Here is a 16,120-nt window from a genome sequence, read left to right on the forward strand (position 1 = left end):
TTAAAGAAAGCGATAAAGATGCCTTCGATTGGATCAAAGGACTTTAGGCATGGAAATTAAAGGTACTGAAGTGTAAATTGGACATGGAAATTAAACAATGCTTGAAAGATAAATTTGTTTGGAAGATATAGTTTTGCAAGAATTATAAATGAAATATAAAGACAATGGAAGGAACCTTACAGAAATCGAACTCGAATGCAGACTCAGGAATTCACTAGGATATGAGTGTGCTTGAGTGTATTTCTGAAAAGAAGTTACAACCCTTATTTCCTAAAACTTACTAATATTTATAACCTACTTTCATAACCAACCATTAATTACACGATGCTATCTTGTACGCAAATTCCTAGGTAACCGTCCCGCTCTTTTACCCATGAGCGTTACCATTAAATTCCTAACTTAGAGAAAGCCTTCAATTTCCCTCTCGTGTAACTGCCCGATTCTCCATTTGAAAAACTATTCGATTCTTCATTCGAGTAATTGTTCGATTTGTCAAAGTGTCTAAATCAAATCCGTCTCAAATAACTTTCACTTAATGTTTGCACGTACGTCTTTTCAGCTTCTACTTCTTTCCTAATTCTTCACCAGCATTTCGAATCAGCTTAATCTTCTAAAAATAATTATTTCTACTAACAGATTGTTGTTGTTTTAATATAGGTTTAGAATAGATAAATTGATGTTAATGGTTGCTGTTTTATTTGAATAGAATTGTTTTAGTACTTAGTAGCATAATTATCATGTTCGGATCGATTCGAAATCTCTCCGTTACCTGACCAGGCCAAACCACCCTCCGAACTGCTTAAGCATCAGACCCGCAAAAAACCGCTTCGCGTCCATTCGTGTTAAAGCAAAACTGGAAAGGGTCATGACTCATGCATGCTTAATTTGATGCCAAAATCCTAATATGCTCAGGGAACTCCTTCCTCTTCCTCTTGCACCCACCAGGGCACCCCTCAGTGTCTCAGTCTCGTCACTCTCTCGCTAAGCTCAAGCTCTCTCATCTCTCTCACTGTCGCTCTCGCACTCAAGCTCTCTCACTGCCTCCGGTCTCGCACTCAAGCTTGTTGTCGCTCTGTCTCGTCACCGTCTCGCAGTCAGCGCGCGCCTTCCCTGCGCTCGTCGTCTCCGGCGGCAGAAGCAGCACGTCCCGGGCTGGTTGTCGTCTTCTTGCTTCGAGCCTCGCCGTCAGCAGCTGTCCCCGATTTGGTGAGTTCCAACAAATTCGCCCGTTCTTTCTTGCTTAATTCAATTTTGTTGCTGTAATTCATCAGTGCACCTTGATTTTGTTGCTAAAAGTTGAATTTGTTGCTGAAAGTATCACTGAACTAATTTTTTCGTTGCCGAAATTCATCAGAGTTGAATTTGTTACCGATTATCATCACTGAAGCTTGAATCTGTTGTTGTATTTCTGAAATAATCACTTAGCTAAATTTTTTGTTTCTGTAAATCTGTAATCTTTTGAGCTAAATCTTTCATTGCTGAAAATGATCATAGTTGAATAAAATTGTTCAGTTAAATTGTTGTTCCCAGGCTCTGTTTTTTTTTTTTCTTGCTAGAATTTAAAAAATGTCAGTCATCACAACTCAGTTGCTATTATGAATTATTCTTGGTATTGATTTGTGAAAAATACACAAATGTAGATATATATGCAAACCAAAATGAAGGAAATGTTGGTCAAGCTTCAACTTTATCCTATGAAGATATAGATGCCGACTTTGAGATCACCCCTTGAATTTGATTTACTGATTGTGTTATTTTTTGTTCTATCACTTGTTCATTTAAATTGAGAAAGTATTTTGTACTAGTAACTAGTTTATTATCACTTTTTGCATCATTAGTTATGTCTACAAATTGATAATTGATTGTTATTAATATATTTGTAAAGACATGCATTTTAAGTTTTAACTTTATATTTTAATTTTATTTTTATAATTTTACATTTTTATTTAATTATGACCAGGTCAAGGAGGTAAATTAGTGACCTACCGGTTGAACTAATGACCCGGTGACCCAGTCGTATGACCAGGTTAATTACCGGTTTGGTTCTGATAACTATGATTAGTAGTGTGTATTTGTCAATTTGAGTTACTGACTTTGTAATTGTTGTTAATTGGAATTTTGTTAGTTATTGTATATTAATCTGTTTTGATGCTAGTGTTGTGACTAAGGAATCATTGAACTATTGGTGTTGTGCACTTAGCTAATAGGTTGTGATAGTTTGATTAGATAATAGGTTGTGACTTTGTGGTTATGTGATAGTGTGATTAGATGATATGTGATTGCACTTAGCTATTTTATATTTTTATTTATGTGGGACCGGACCAACGGTTCAACTAGTGACCCATCGATTGAACTAAAGATCTAGTGACCCAGTAGTTTGTTTGGTTCGATTACTATTCACCGATTCGGTTCTGACAACTATGGTTAGTTGTTCTCAATCTAAAAGAACCTCAACAAAACCTCACTCTTATCGTTTGCAGCATCGGGTACGGCAGCCGCAAGAGTCACGCCACCGTCACCGCTGGAGTCACCCTCACTGGAAGGAGGTATTTGTTACACTTTCTTCATTATTTTATATTGGTTCAGAATTTTTGGATTTTGAGCTTTGAGAATCTTACTTGCCAGTTCTACAGCTGAAGCTTAATTATTGTAACTTCTTGTGGCCTTCATTGGTCTCTCATTCCAATTTCTTTGCAGATTCATAGCAGAGGCTATGAAGGTGTTTAATATAAATGGAGCCACACTTTCTCTTGCACTCTACACCGATGTCACCAATTCCAAGTTAGTCCCTTTCTCTCGTTCTCTCTCATTATTCTTAAAAAATCATAAATTATGGAATATTAGCAACCTGTTATTGGAAATTTACTTGTTAGTTGTTAGTGAAAGAAAGATATTATTGCAGTTTTGACTTGTTTGACATTTGTATTTCTTCAAGTTATTGAGACTTTTCGTCATCCCAACTATCAGGAAGGCGTTGTAGTCTATAAATATCATTTTGTTCCTTTATCATTTCATTAGGTTAAATGGTTATTGGAGGTAATTGATGGGTCCAGTAAACATCAAAGTAGCTATGATAGAACAGATCATAAGGGGCTTTATTTTTATTTTTTGGGTCTTGATTTTGTAGTGATATTTTTTCTTTGATCATTACAAAAATGATATCTTGTTTTCCTTTTGTATAAGGAAGAGTGATGTAACTTAGCACACAAGAAACAGAATTTGTTAGCTCTTATGTAGTTAGTTATTTTCGGTTTGATTTCTCATACTACATCATTATATGTATAAGGTTGGTACTGTTATCTACGAGTACTTTCTTTCAGTTTTCTTAGAATTCATTTCACATTTTGGAAACAAGAAGGAAAGTAATTAGTACAATGTAGCAATTTCGTAATTAATAATGACAACTTATCAACTTCAAATGAAAACAAACCAAACCAAACATATCATAAGGTAGTCACCAAATATATATATATATATATATATATATATATATATCATAAGGTTGTGTTTGGATTTTCCTTTGAGACTAAAATACGCAACGGCGAGTTGGAGACAAAAATTGTGTGTCTGTCGAGTTTTTTTATCTATTGGCTCTTTGTTTGTGTCACAGACAGTATTCAGACGCAGCCTAAGGGATCACTTTAACTGGAAGTTATAATTCATGGTAGTTAGAGTTCAGTTTTCCACTTTTTCTTTTGATAATAAGAGTGTTTAGTGAGACTAGTGTTGCAGCGGTTAGAAATGGTGATTTATAAACTAGTTGCTCCTTTCTAATTGTTTTAGAGTGGTACCTGCAAATTCTTTCCTATTTATATCATACAATGAGTCTGTAGAATACTAAAAGTAAATATATGGAACATATTGTAAAATGTTTGCTATTTGTAATTGATTCTAAAGATTGGGATCCTGCTTCACTGCCCTTCGATAAATTATGTGATGGTATTCTTGTTTTCTCATAGGGAGCTCTTGGAAAGTATGCAAGCTGGGACATTGGAGCCAGAAGTTGCATTCCTCAATGCTTTACTTGTATTGTTTCTTATATTTGTGCTTTATGTCATACCCAGCACCATTTATATCCATGACTCTAGTGCTTAAACCATTTTCAAATTTTAATGATGACTATTTTTCATCATTCTAATGTTTCAATTGTTATCAACTGAACCAGATTCCAGATGTTGTTCCTCTTCTAGCTGCTGCACACAAGACACTTGTAGCTAAGTCACGGGATTCTTTTACCACACGCACTCTTCACTCAGAGCTTATTTACAATTACTCAGGGTCCAAGCATGTAAGTATGCATTTGTATTTGACTGATTCTGGTTCATTTTCCAATTAAGTAGGCTAACTTCTCCTTGTATCGTTGATAGATTAGTGAATCTTTGAAAAGATGTGGTATCTCAGATAACACGACATACATCCTTGCTGCTAGATTTGATGCTACTCCTAATGAGGTCGGACAATTCTAAGACGCCCTTTTTTTTTTCTTTTAAGTATGTAACTTTAGTTCATCTCTGTCGTCAATAGATAAAAGCCATTGAGAAGCTCATTAATGGAAAAGAGATTGAACTGGAGGAGCTGGAAGGGAGAGCAAACCAATCCCAGATGCAAAAGGTTTGGAAGGGCACTGATTCTAATTTTGAATGACTTCGTATTGTTTTGTTCAGACTATGTGATATTCTAATTCTTTCTTTTTCAGCATTACAAGATATATGCTCCCGAACTCGGAGTTTCATCACTTGCAGATGCAATAACTTGCCGAATTGCTTCTCGCGATTCCTTGTGAGAACGATGACTGTGATCTGCACGTATGTTACAAGTTTCGTTCTCTCTCATTGATCTATTTACAGAATCAAAAATGCTATTCATACACCAAAATCAGCCACTAATTTATTTTCATCATGTATTTGTCTTTCGACAAGTATTTTATACTGGTGGCTGACTTTAATGGCTAATTTTAGTGTACACATAGCATAGTCCTCGTAGAATATGTAAAAGAAAGCTTTTAACTTCCATAGGAGGTACTTTACATTTCCATGTTTTTCCTACATTTGATATTTATTTTAGTTATCTGAAGTTTCTGTAACATTTCTTATGGAAATTGGGAAATCTAAAGTAAGCTTGTTATGAATTTGTATAGTAACGTTTTATTTTTAGAGGAGTGCTAGGGGCAGTAAGTTTCGTATTTTGTAACCATCAATTGACCATCAATAATGTTTTTAATGGTGTGATATTACATCTAATGGTGAAAGATCACTCACTTTTCTTTTGATGGCTAAGTGCTGGCCAGATTGTTTAAAAAATGTTAGCCCTTAGACTTTTCCTTATTTTTATTTGAGTTTCTAATTTTATTATAATACAATAAGGTTGGGTTCATTTCAAAATTTTCAAAAGGTAATTCAATTTTTTTTTTTTACCGTATAATTGAAGAGTTTTAGTTTTTGCAATTTTCATGTCAAAATGTAATTTTCAAAGTAAGAAAAAGAATTATGTTTGCCAATTAAAATATGGAACAAACACACCCCAATAAAAAGCAAAGTCAATTCATTTTTCTTAGTAACATATATATACTCAACAACTATTGAAGATTTAATTGTCTTTTATTCTAGAAAAATAAAAAGACTACTATAAGAATGCTTCATAAAAATATAAAATTAAATTAATATATTTTTTGTTTAATTTCAATATATTAATAATGTAAAATAATTTTATATAGTCATTTGATTATATTTATATGTTTAGATAAATTTTAAGTAATTAACCTAAAAATTAATTATTTTACTGATATAATAATATAAGATAAAATATTTGTGTAAATTATTTTTATATTATTTGTATGAAAATTAAATTCTATATTTAAAAATGTAAAAAAGTATGTTTAAGGGATAAACAAAATGGTATCTAAAAGTTTACGACTAATAAAAATAACCTATAACCTATAATATTTGCACGACAAATAAGCTCTTAAATTATTTGAAATGATGACAAAAATAATTAATAAATATTATATTTTTTTATAAGTGATAACATTTTTTTATATTTAACAAATAGTTTATCCATTTGATCTGAATTTTTATAGTAACATGTTAAGGATAATTTTTTTAAAATAAGACTTTAAAAAATTGCATCAAAATCAATTTTTTTTTAAATATTTTTAATATCTATTTTTTTTCTGTCGTGTTTTTAAATATTGTAGACTTATTGTAGTTAGCTAAAAAATTTTGATATGAAAGTAAAACGAGTGATATACTTTAACATGGTAATTTTTGGTGTTTTTTAAAATTGTGGGAGTACACAAATCAGACCCTTCGATTTGTGTTGGAAAAGTTGAAAAAATTCAGAGTAGACAAATTGGGAGGGTCCGATTTGTGTTAAAAAAATTGAAAAAACTCAGAGTACACAAATCGGACCATGCGAGTTGTTTGATTTTAAAATTTTGCTTAAGAAATCGCATGGTCCGACTTGTGGTTAGACAAATATGAATTTTGGAAGCTAGAAAACGGACCCTTCGAGTTATTTGTTGTTTTCAATTTTTTTTCTAATGGAGAACTCGCATGGTTCGAGTTTTGTTCCACTAACACCACATACCTGTCCAACACAATTTTTGTTTCCATATTCAAATTAAAAAGTGTATTGTAGTTCCCCCAATCATTCATAATCATTTGTCACTATACAGTATGTTCTGAAAACCGGACCAGACTGGCCGGTCGAAACGGTTAAACCGGGAACCGACAGAGAAAACAGTCCAATCCAGCATACAAAACCGCGAAATAAAAATCTCTCAAGAACCGCTGAACCGGCCGGTTACCGGCAGGTCGGACCGGACCGGAACCCGGCCGGTTTACAGAAAACGACCTCGTTTCCTTCCTTGAAAGAGAAAAACTTGCCCGCGTTATCTCCCTATTCCCTCCTTCTCCAACTCCTTCCTTCAGCAAACCCTAGCCTCCACCGAAGAAAGCAAACCTAGTTTCCACCAATAGTTGTCGCCGTCTGTCGGAGTGAGAGACTGCTGCCTCCGTCCATCGCACTCAAGAACTTCCGTCTTCGTGCTCTCGGGCCTCTCGCCGGATCCTCCACGTCGGGTGCTCGCATCTCGCCGTGCTCCTCTGTGCTCGGCTGCTCGCGCCTCCCTCCGCCAGTGAGTGCTCGAGCTGTGCGTGTTGGTTGCTGCTCGATTCTGCCTCCCAGTCTCACTCGAGTCTCGTCTCAGTCACTGGCATCTCGTGGTTCGTCTGTCTCGTCGCCGGCGGCAGAAGCAACTCGTGGGGTTGTCTCTTGCTTCTTCGCCTTCCGTTGGGTGGTCGCCGATTTGCCGTCGACCGTTGGTGAGTCCCTGCACCATCGCTTCCCTGTTCTCTCTTTTCAGATTTCCCTTCTCCCTGTATTCTTGCATGTTGCTGAATTGCTAATCAAATTTGCCTTGTTGCTAATCTAAATGTTGCTGTAAATCGGGACTTTACTTGGATTTGTTAAATTTGTTGCTGTAACTTGAATTTATTGCCGAATTTGTTGCTTCCCAGTCACAGAATCAGAACAGAATACTCGGTAAGTGCTTGGTTGATTGGTTTTGCTCACTGATTGTATTTGATGATAAATTTTAAATTGATAACTTTTAAATTTTAAATTTGCACCGCGTGTTACTGATTCACTGTTGCTTCAGTACTTTTTGTTGTTAATCATTGTGATGAGCTTTATTAAAATTGGGTTGAAAACTGTTGAATCTTTTTTCATTTTTTATTGTTCTTAACTTCTGTAATTATTTAGTTGGATAACTGATGTAATTATTGAGTTCAAGAGATTGAGTTTTTGATTTGCAAGGTGATTTTTGGTTGATTTTTTATTTAATTTGATAATGGTGTTTATGATTGGGGTTATCTGGTTTTCATTCTTTTTGAATTTGAAAATTCCTCCTACTTCAAACTGCTTATGCTGCGTCTCACTATTTCTGGTGTGTAACTTGTATACTTCTGCATGATTCTCTTTTGATTCCACACAAAGTTGATGAAAAAAACTGATTTTGTTATCTGGGGTAATCTTATTCTGTTTCTGTCTATGCTTTCTTGCTAATGGAACATTCTAGTCTAGTTGTTTAGTGATCAGAATGTTATTCCTTCTTAGCTTCATGGAATGAAAGAGAAACTACATTGCATCCTCAGAGGAATCAAAAACCATTAATTAATTTATATATTATTCATTTTAGTTTTATGATTCTATCAATTTGGTTGTGTACTTATTCTTCTTATTCAGCATAGGAATTTAGCTGTGTACTTATTCTTCTACATTGGCATGTTCATCTTCACTTTGCAATAACAAAAAGCTTCTCATTTGATGATCTATTAACTACCTCATTTTCTCGTACCATTCCTTTTGTTATGGCTTTAGCTAAGAAATTGGAGGGGCTGGATGAGGAGACATTGATGCCAGAAGACACCACCACCATCAACATATCATTGTTACTTGAAAGTTTCTTTTAGCACAATAGTTGAAATCACAATCATAATTACATAATATGTTTAAATAATTATCCCAAAAAAAACAGAAACTCACAAGAACATCTTGAGGTTTTGATGATTGATAACTCTTTATGTTGACATTTAATATTTGATATTTCTTTATACTATTTAACTTGAGTTTGCATATTAATAAGATTATATGAATTTGATTGATGACATTTAATGTAGTTTTTTAAATTTGAAAACTATTTTAATATTTATATTATACTATAATTATATTTTAGGATGTTTATTTATAATTTATTTATTATTTTATTTTAAAACGGTTTTTCCGGTTGAACCACTGGTTTGACCGGTTAGACCAGTAAACCAGTGAACCAGTAGCTAGAGCGGTTTGATGACCGGTCCGGTTTTCCGAACAATACATCCTGTACTGGAGATTGGAGAACTCTGAAGCGAAGGAACCCTAGCCCTCCATCGTCGCCGCCGTTCCCAGGTCGTCAGCGCCGCTGCCGTCCCCAGGTCGTCAACACCTCCATTCCCAGGTCGTCGAACCCTAACCCAGTAACTCGGCAGGTACTCTTCATCTTCGCTGGCTTCTTGGCATGGAACCCAGGTTAGTGGCTCGTCTTCATCTTCGGTCTTGTTCAATTTTTGTTCCATTTTTCTTCAATTCTTCTTCGGTCTTGGTTTGAACATTGAAGTTTGGTTCTTCAATTCTTCTTCGGTCTTCTGTCTTGATTTCCAGTTTGGTATTCCCTTGTATTTGCTGGTGGTTAATGGTGGAAATTTTACATGTTTGCAAATTTGTATGTATGGTTCTGATTGCTCTGTCTTGTATTCACTATACTCTGATTGCTCTGTTAGTCAGTAATACTTACTCTGTTACTCTGTTTTAGTGTTTTAGTCAGTAATACTTACTCTGATGGGCTCTGATAGTGTTTTACTGGTTTACCAGTTGCTGATGGCTCCTTATTTGTTAGTTGCAATATTGTTGAATGCTGTAGGCTGATGGCTCTTAATTTTTTTGTTCAAATTTACTGATGGCTTTGTTTGTAGTTGCTGGTTTTGCTGGGTGAAGGTTTAGTGTTTTGGAATGTTTTATAATGTGCTAATGTTTGTAATTGCTGGCTTTGTTTGTAATTGCTGGGTGAAGGTTTAGTGTTTTGTGATTATTGATTAATGTTTTGGTTTAGTGTTCTCTCTTTTCCAGATTTCCCTTCTCCCTGTATTTCTGCATGTTGCTGAATTGGTAATCAATAAATTTGCCTAGGATTTGTTAAATTTGTTGCTGTAACTTGAATTTGTTGCTGAATTTGTTGCTTCCCAGTCACAGAATCAGAACAGAATGCTCAGTCAGTGCTTGATTGATTGGCTTTGCTCACTGATTGTATTTGATGATAAATTTTAAATTGATAACTTTTAAATTTTAAATTTGCACTGCCTATGTTACTGATTCACTGTTCTTTCAGTGCTTTTTGTTGTTGTTAATCATTGTGATGAGCTATGTTAAAATTTGCACTGCCTATATTACTGAGTGTTCCTTCAGTGCTTTTTGTTGTTGTTAATCATTGTGATGAACTTTTGTTAAAATTTGCACTGCCTATGTTACTGATTCACGGATTCATCCCTCTCGTCCTTAAGAAACCTTTAACTGCCGCGAGAGGCGAGAGCTCCCATTGTGAGCAACCATGGCACCAAACAAAACGAAGAAGAACAAGAAGGGTCGATACGGCGTCGCGGAGATAAAAACCCTAGGCAATGATCTCCTCTCTTCAGCTTCAAACATCAACAACCTTCCTCTTCTTCTCAATTTTGTTAACCCTTCTTCCCCACCACACCATCTCCTTGAATCCCTTCTCTCTCTCCACTCCTTCTTCCTCCCTCTCCTCCCCACTCTCCCTTCCTCCTCCTCACGTACCGCCGACGCAAAAGGATCCGAGCACCAGTCACACTTCATCTACAATGCCTGGCTAAGGTCAAAGTTCGATGAGCTCGTTAAGTCTCTCCTGGAGGTTCTTGTTTCGCCGCGGCAACAGCAGGAGGAGCAGGAGGCTGTCAAGGAGGTCGTGCTTGACACGCTAATGGAGTTCGTTAAGGTTGCTAATGGCGGCAGGTTCCATTCTGCTATATACCATAGGTTCCTCCATAGCATTGTAAGTTAATGAGCAAAAGCTCAAATTTGATTTGTAAGCATTGGGATAGATATAACATTGTAGTTTTATGAATTAGTCCTTTTGATTTTTTTATTTGAGCCGAATTAGTCCATAATTGATAGTTGCATTATGTAGGCTTGGTTTGGTAAAGCTTTTACAGATCACAAAAAATGGGACACATATCTCAAATAAACTACTATTATGATTATATATCTATATTTACATATATATATATATGCATGTTATTATAGTTTTGACTAATGTTCTTGCAAGGAAAATTTTATGATTGGTTTTCATAAACCAAGTCAACCTCTTCACATTTCAAAGAATAGATAAAAAATAAACAAACATCATAGATCTAATGAAAAAATACAAACACAACGCACAAAAAAATAATATAAATAGATAGAAGTTCATACCTAATATGTGATAGAGATGTATTTGTGTTGAAATTTGTGAAGATTAGGTTGAAAAATAAAAAATATATGAAGACTGTGTTAGAATTTGCGAAGGTTAGGATGAGAAGTTAGAAATATATGAGAATTTCAATGGCAATAGAATAGTGGGAAATATGTGCGGGAAAATAAATAAAATTTTATAAGCACAAGTCAGCTTTGAAAAGCTCCCGCTTAGGGCAAAATGAAAGCACAAGCACCTCTTGGAAAAGCTTTACCAAACCAAGCCGTAGTACTTTGATTTATGCTTGTACTTTCATGACCAATTTGAATTTTTATTTATATATCTTTTGATTAATTCTATCAGGTCCATTCTGAGAGTTCGGTTGAATTTTTGGTGGATTTACTAACAGCGAAGTATTTCAAGTATATTGATGTGTGGTATGAGTTATTGTTGTGATTCAAAGCTATTCACTTGTTTTACATTGTTCTTGAGTCACTGGAACAGTTCTTCTGGGGATGAGTGCATGGCCCATGTGAATTGTGAGATTTGGCTATTCTGCTGAAGTTGTCATTTTACTTGGTGCAGTTATTTTACACTCATTAGCCTGAAAAAGCTGGCAACAACTTTGGAGGGAAAAGATCAATCAGGTGCTTTTCTTCCCATTCATTTGTAAAATTGCATAACAAGAGATTTGCATGTTAATTTTTCTTCTTTTAAAAACAATAATTTTGATCTACTTGTGTGCTCTCCATTTGATAACTCAATTCTCTCATCCTTGTTTAGAGGATAAAAGTGAAAATGCAGATGTTGCGGATGCAAGTCAGTTGAGCTCAAGGTCAGTAAGACCTATATAACTGCCACTGCTAAAAACAGTTTCTGTTCATTTCATTTCCATGCTTTTAAGGAACACTATCATACTGGATTTTTACTTAATTAGTTTAAATTATGATATGATGTCCTTTGGTCATAAATTGTGCCTTTACGTGGTGGTTATCTTTCTTCCTCCCCTAAGTATTTGCTATCTGTGACCATGTCTACCAAATTCTATTTGCTATTTGTTTAGTGCAAGTTAGTTCTTTTGATAATTTGAATGTATTGTATTGCAGTACGGAGCGTGTCATCCACAATATCTATTACACCATATCACGTGTCCCTCCTTTTGAAAACTCAGATAATACATCTGATCTTGAAATGTGGAGCAGATCAGGTTGTCTACTTATAGCTTTTTTTTCACCCCCATGGTTATATTATCAATCATGACTTTGTGATCATTTTAGGACTGCATTTGATACACAGAATACTGTGCAGTCCTTTATGTAAAATGCTATTAATTTATATAATAATTGAAATTCATAAATATAATTTTTGTCCGTAGAAAATGAACATAAGCAGCCTTGTGGAGATGTGAATGCAGATGATAAGCAGGTGAAGCCTGGAAAGCATGACAATAGTGTAAGCTATTTTTCCATTTTCATTGCTTAGTTTAAAAGTACTTCCCCTGTTTTTGTTGTTGAGGATCAAATATATTTTCATTGCTTAGTTTAGAACTACTTTCCCTGTTTTTACTTTTTTAGTTATTGAGTATCACATATCTTCTTGCCATATCAATAAATTTATTCCTTTGTGAAGTTTATTTAGAATATTATGATTGTCTACTTTGTATTGAATGTAGGTACTCTCTGCAGCCAAAATTGCTAAGAAAATGAAATTAAAATTTACCCAAGCATGGCTTTCATTTCTCAGATTGCCACTTCCACTTGATGTGTACAAGGAGGTAATCTGCATGGTTATGGCTTTTGACAAAAGAATGAGATCAATAAAATTCACTTTCTTGTTTTCATTCCACCATATATTAATTTATTGATACAAGAAGTCCATACTTTTTTTTTTAACTTAATGAGCCATGTCTTTTCATTGGCAGGTTCTTGTTAATCTCCACCAAGTCGTTATTCCACATCTTTCAAATCCTGTCATGTTGTGGTAAATGTCTATGCTATATAAAATTGACTTTTTATTCTGATGACTACATATCAAATCTGACTCTATTTGTTGTATGCAGTGATTTCTTAACAAGATCATATGACATTGGTGGCGTTGTCAGTGTGATGGCTCTTAGCAGCCTGTTTATACTCATGACCCAGTATGGATTAGAATACCCAAATTTCTACGAAAAACTCTATGTTCTCTTAGTTCCATCTATCTTCATGGCGAAACATCGAGCAAGATTTTTCCAGGTGAAACTTATTTAAATACTTTTATCATTCACAAGAAAAAATGGGATCGGGAGAAGAAGAGAGCGAAAAGGAAGGGGGGGGGGGCTTTTGAAACAACAGTTATGTTTTCAGTAACATTAAGAGATACTAGGGATCTGTTAAATTATAAAATATAAGTTATATTCTTTTGTGCTTCCCAAATTGAATTGAATAGTAGTGATTTGAGCAAGTTCCCATGCCAGTTGATTGGAACTGAATCAAGTAAAATAACTTCCTTTTCCCAAACTTAGGTGAATAAAAATTAAATGGATTGAGAGAAAATTATACCTTCTGAGTTTATGACTGATAAGAACTATTTATTTTACATACTGTATTCATTATGGAATATTATGGAAAGTATTGTATCCCTGCTTATCTCATGCACAAAACCAAATTACTAAAAATGAAGCAGGCCTTGTTGAAAAAGATATCCTGCTGAATATGTATTGAACCGAATCAAATGTAAATTCTATTCTTGCTGTTGTGACAACATTGAATTTCATTTTGCAGCTTCTTGATTCTTGCCTCAAGTCACCACTTCTTCCAGCTTACCTGGCTGCATCATTTGCTAAGAAAATGAGTAGGTTATTGCTTTCAATTCCTCCCTCAGGAGCATTGGTCATTACAGCTCTTATCCACAATATTTTGCGTAGACATCCATCAATTAATTGTTTGGTGCACCGGGTAAATATACCATCTCCTATATCTTCTGTTTTAATATCTACTTCTTTAGTAGCTTGTTTTTTAAATTTCACCATCATCATTGATGTTATCGAAGATCACATGAAAGAATTTGGATCTTCTAAATTTTAGATTTTTACTTTAGAGAATAAAGTAAGATCTCTCACCATTGAATATTTTCTCTCTCATACTTTCTCTTGGTCCCACCTATGAAATAAATGGTGATAGATCATACTTTACTCTCTAAAATGAAATTTAAAATTTAGAGAATCCAAATCCCACATGAAAATAGGGGAGGTGGGGGAAGTGAGCAGTGATAACAAAGTTAGTATGTTGAAATCATAGACTTTTGGCCTCATTTTGATTCAGGTGCAGTTTGTAATTCTTTCATTGAATTTCTTATGCATGAGCAGGAAGATCAAGTTGATGAAGGAAAAGGGGATAAGGCAACAGATGAAGCAACTGCTGCAAACTCGGACGATGCAAAGGTCAGTGCCAGCCAAAAGTTAGGCATTGACCATTTCAACTACGGAGAACCTAACCCTAAGAAGTCAAATGCTACGAGTAAGCTTGCTTTTTCATTCATCTTATTGTCCAATCTCTATATTTGGTCCATGGATAATGATCCTATTAGCTATATTTTCTGAGTTTGGTATACACATACTGTTCTAAATTTGGACACAAATTCTGGAAGCATGCATATATACATGGACAAATATATTGTGGTGGCAGAGCTACTCCGGTTATTCTTGTAGTCTTCTAGGATTGTTTTATTTGATGAAGCTATCTCTTTTGGAGCAGGAAGTTCTCTTTGGGAAGTTGATACTATTCTTCAGCACTACTGTCCTCCTGTCTCACGGCAAGTATTTTGATCTCAACTCTTTACTAGTAGTTTTACATGTTGCCCTTCACTCTATTTTTCATTATTATACTACTTCCTTTATTAATTTTGACTTGCTACTATAAACTTATATACTTTTGTTTCTGCATTCAGGTTTGCTTTGTCTCTTGAGAATGATTTGACAGTCAGGGCCAAAACAAGTGAGGTTAACGTTGGTGATTTTAGTTCTGGTTCATATGCAACAATAATTGGAGCAGAGGTGTAATTAATACCTTACGTCTTGTTCTTTTCAATGATGCCATAAGCGAGGAAGTAACAAAATGTGTACATATTCATTGCCTTCTTCAGCTGACAACTTTCTTCATTGCAGATGTCGCGGAGGGTAAAGCAGGTTCCTCTTGCATTCTACAAATCAACTCCTTCCACTTTGTTTTCAGACGCCGATTTTGCTGGTTGGACTTTTGATTTCAAAGACACCTCCGAAATAATGCACGGTAGTGATGAGAATGCTGATAAAGATGATCAAAACTCTGGGAAACGGCAACGAGTAGTGTGACCAGTATTCATGTTTATCAACCACCAAGAGTATCTACTGCTTGTGTTCTGTGAAGATGTGCTACCATACCTTCCTATATTTTGTTAAGCAAAGGAGGAAAAATGGACCCTTAAGGAATTTGGAGGGAGTGTTACATGCTCATTCATACTAACAAAAAAAGCGTGACTAAATATGTGATACTCATCTCCATTAATTTTTGTAGCTTAAGGTTGGGGGATTCGCTTAGCCTGTTCTTTATATATTTTTAGTAAATTGAAATTCAGTGTGAAAATTTTCATGTATCTACAAAATTTTCATGTTCTTTATATATTTTTAGCAATTAGCATTGTTTCTGTTTTTATGTATTTGCCTTGGTTTTACATTGTTCGGATCAAGTTGAATCACTCGGAACCTTAAACATTAAGGGTTGCAGCTAATTAATTTTAGTTGCATAATAGAAACAAATCCCATAATGTTTCGCTCAACTTCCCTTACAGAATGTATATGCGGTGGAAGAGAGAGCTTAATTAGTTATGTAATGTTTAGGTTTTGGATGTGTGGTTGTTGGTTATTGACTCTGGATGTAATTTATATAGAGCACTAAGTATAAGACGGTGTTAAATAAATTTTTGGGTAAAACTATACTTTAGCCAATAGCCATTAAGATATGTATTCTAGCATATTATTCTCCACAAATGAGGACACCAAAAAAATAGTCTTCGAGAAATAAAATAATAATGTTTTAGTCCTAAAAAGAGTTAATCAAACTCTAATAGTTAAACATTATGTTGGATTTTTTTTTCACC

General features: G+C 34.7%; 2 protein-coding genes across 5 annotated transcripts; both read left to right on the forward strand.

The window, feature by feature from the left end:
• Nucleotides 1-755: 755 nt before the first annotated feature.
• Nucleotides 756-5,269, forward strand: LOC130948142 (uncharacterized). Of its 2 annotated transcripts, XM_057876861.1 has the most exons (9): nt 756-1,206; nt 1,961-2,026; nt 2,481-2,546; nt 2,698-2,781; nt 3,960-4,026; nt 4,166-4,288; nt 4,368-4,451; nt 4,525-4,611; nt 4,697-5,269. In XM_057876861.1, exons 2-9 carry the CDS (start codon nt 2,019-2,021, stop codon nt 4,781-4,783), a joined length of 606 nt encoding a protein of 201 aa, XP_057732844.1. In that variant the 5' UTR covers nt 756-1,206; nt 1,961-2,018; the 3' UTR covers nt 4,784-5,269. The 2 variants fall into 2 exon arrangements, with proteins under 2 accessions (XP_057732844.1, XP_057732845.1); XM_057876862.1 differs by lacking the exon at nt 1,961-2,026 and having other exon boundaries at nt 758-1,206.
• A 1,631-nt stretch (nt 5,270-6,900) lies between these two features.
• LOC130948455 (protein NUCLEOLAR COMPLEX ASSOCIATED 4-like) lies at nt 6,901-15,673 on the forward strand. 3 transcript variants are annotated; one of them, XM_057877196.1, is made up of 16 exons: nt 6,901-7,322; nt 8,380-9,066; nt 10,095-10,606; nt 11,369-11,442; nt 11,591-11,652; nt 11,789-11,840; nt 12,112-12,212; nt 12,381-12,457; nt 12,678-12,779; nt 12,927-12,985; nt 13,065-13,239; nt 13,768-13,941; nt 14,352-14,502; nt 14,740-14,797; nt 14,933-15,038; nt 15,150-15,673. In XM_057877196.1, exons 3-16 carry the CDS (start codon nt 10,142-10,144, stop codon nt 15,333-15,335), a joined length of 1,842 nt encoding a protein of 613 aa, XP_057733179.1. In that variant the 5' UTR covers nt 6,901-7,322; nt 8,380-9,066; nt 10,095-10,141; the 3' UTR covers nt 15,336-15,673. The 3 variants fall into 3 exon arrangements, with proteins under 3 accessions (XP_057733179.1, XP_057733180.1, XP_057733181.1); XM_057877197.1 differs by having other exon boundaries at nt 8,811-9,066; XM_057877198.1 differs by lacking the exon at nt 6,901-7,322 and having other exon boundaries at nt 7,345-9,066.
• Nucleotides 15,674-16,120: the final 447 nt, after the last annotated feature.

Source organism: Arachis stenosperma, chromosome 9, assembly GCF_014773155.1.
Source record: "Arachis stenosperma cultivar V10309 chromosome 9, arast.V10309.gnm1.PFL2, whole genome shotgun sequence".
In the NCBI taxonomy this organism is placed as follows: Eukaryota; Viridiplantae; Streptophyta; class Magnoliopsida; order Fabales; family Fabaceae; genus Arachis; species Arachis stenosperma.